This window comes from Electrona antarctica, assembly GCF_951216825.1.
Source record: "Electrona antarctica genome assembly, chromosome: 19".
NCBI classification, from domain to species: Eukaryota; Metazoa; Chordata; class Actinopteri; order Myctophiformes; family Myctophidae; genus Electrona; species Electrona antarctica.
Genome location: NC_136800.1, coordinates 25,261,531 through 25,264,030, shown reverse-complemented (window position 1 = coordinate 25,264,030; position 2,500 = coordinate 25,261,531). Strand labels below are relative to the sequence as shown.

General features: G+C 43.6%; 1 protein-coding gene across 4 annotated transcripts in view; it reads left to right on the top strand.

Annotated features, from left to right (window-relative positions):
- LOC306943968 (centrosome and spindle pole-associated protein 1-like) overlaps nucleotides 1-2,500 on the top strand; it is a 36,121-nt gene that overhangs the window by 14,084 nt on the left and 19,537 nt on the right. For all 4 annotated transcript variants that reach the window (XM_079530548.1, XM_079530549.1, XM_079530550.1 and 1 more), the window contains one exon: nucleotides 1,625-1,727. In XM_079530548.1, the coding sequence (XP_079386674.1) occupies nucleotides 1,625-1,727 (103 nt within the window). The remainder of the gene's footprint in view (nucleotides 1-1,624; nucleotides 1,728-2,500) is intronic.

Below are 2,500 nucleotides of genomic sequence, written 5' to 3'. Positions count from 1 at the left end.
ACTGTCAGTTATACTGTAGACCTGTAAAGGGTCAATTTTGAACCCCCCTCAAGCAACCCTGAGGGTCCCTGTCCTGGAGTGGACCCCACTTTGAGACCCTGACACAATTAGGGTTGGTTAAAATCCTTTCGGATTTTAACGATTCCAGTTCCTTAACAACTCCCTCTTAACGGTCTGATTCCTTAACGGTTCCCTTCAACGATTCTATTCCTATATATATATACCTCACTGGTTTTTAAAGTGAGTTACAGGGACCCTCTGGGTTTCTTGAGGTAGTTCCAAATAGCCATTTAAGCCTGTAACTCTGAGAGCGTACAAATGGAACCGTATGGGTTCTCTCTCTGATTGAATTAAATTGTTAATTGTTATCCTGACCTGAAAATGTATTTTCTGTTTACTAATGAGTTGGAGAGATGAGGAGACTGTTACTGAACAAACACTCTATAGCAATTTAAAATGTCAAATATCCTTTCATTCTTTAAAATAAGAGTCCAGTTTGCAGCTTTAACATAAGGAGAATTTAATTGTGATAGACTACTTTTCATTATTGTCTCCACCAGGCCGAAGGCATGGGGAGAGAGTATGTTTTGCACTCCGTCCGTGTGTGTGTCCGTCCGTCCTTCCTTCCGTCCGTCTGTGTACAGCTAATCTCTGGCACCGTTAACCCGGCCGATGCCAAACTTTGCACACACACTCCCTGGATGCCAACGATGAACCTCTGCCCCACATTTTCCAGAACGGCCTGTTATAGCGCCACCATGAGGCAGCTTTTCACATTTTTTACCTAAAACTGCACTGATCTGCGTGAAACGTTGCATGCACACTCCCTAGAGGCCAAGGACAAACCTTTGACCTGCATTTTCCGCATCTGCCTTTTATAGCGCCACCAGGAGGCGCTATAAAACACATTTTTTTATATTACTCCTCCAGATTCTGTCCAAAAATCTCACAAATCGTTACACAGTATCTCTATGGTCATGTGCTCAAGTCGGATCTGTCTGATATTTCATATTCCATCTTAATTGGCTATAATTGGCTTTCAAAGTTTGCAAGATTGCCCCGTTTTGAACAATAGCCTCAAATCATGAACGCAGCATGCAATTTACGTGAAATCTTTCACACATTTTCTTACTAGGCTGAGGAATATAGCCCACCCTTTTCACATTGGCCTGTTATAGCGCCACCAACAGGTTGATTTTTGCAAAACACATTTTTGGAACAAAATGCCTCAAATCATCCAATTGCCATCAAAGGCGTATGAAGAAATGGCAATCGGTACACATGATCTCTGTAGTCATGTGATCAAGACGAGTCTGTTGGATTTCTCAGATTGTACACTGATTGACTAAGATTGCCTTCCAAAGTTTTCAGGAGTGGCCCGTTTTGTACAAAATGCTGCACATGTCCTGCTCATCCAGAATTCTATCCTCAGAGATGCTATGAGTGATCTGGCTCTGCATTTCCTCAACAAAATGAAGAAAATTGTTGCAAAAACAAATTAAAAAAAACATCCTCCTAAACATTTTGCCAAACATCACACACACTCCTATCCTCCTGGTGGAGACCTGTGCCCGGAAGGGCACTTTTTCTAGTTACCTATGTGTTGCTGTGTGTTGTAATGTAGATGGTCAGCTGCCCGTGTCATACCTGACGGTACCAGCAGGGGGAGGTGTGTCCAGCCAGCTGGGTCACCACAGCCCTCTCAGCCATCATGAGCCCTCAGTACGGTAGGTATGAACCAGAAAAGAGCACTTATCATCTCTGCCAGGGTGGATGCCTAGCCAGGGCTGTGTACCGTAAGTTATTATCTCTGCCAGGGTGGGCTGCCTAGACAGGGCTGTGTACCGTAAGTTATTATCTCTGCCAGGGTGGGCTGCCTAGCCAGGGCTGTGTACCGTAAGTTATTATCTCTGCCAGGGTGGGCTGCCTAGCCAGGGCTGTGTACCGTAAGTTATCATCTCTGCCAGGGTGAGCTGCCTAGCCAGGGCTGTGTACCGTAAGTTATTATCTCTGCCAGGGTGGGCTGCCTAGCCAGGGCTGTGTAAGTTGTGGGTTGGACAATCACAACTTAGGAAGCTGGGAGTGGGATAGAATTTCTACACCATATGGGGGAACCTTTAGCCTTTGTGACTCCCTTTATAGCATGAAAGCAGATTTGGAGGTGGAAAACCTGTAAGAGTAATAACAAAACGTGTGTTGGAGAGATATGGAGAGTTGCCTCATGATCCAAGGAATTAATTTTTTTTTTTTTTATCGATTACTCAAATGGAGTGGTTCCGAGATACAAAGATTCTCCTTTGTCTCTCCTACCATGACCACTGCTTCTCATCAACAAAAACAAAGAAATGTCCATGAATTCAAGTCTCCATGTAATGGGGTGAGTAGTTGTTAAAAAATAAGTCATTTTGGGGCTGAACTATCCCTTTAAAGGTATATTCAGTGATTTCACTTAAAGGACAACTTTAGTTTTTTTCAACCAAGGTTCATGTTTTAGGTTGTT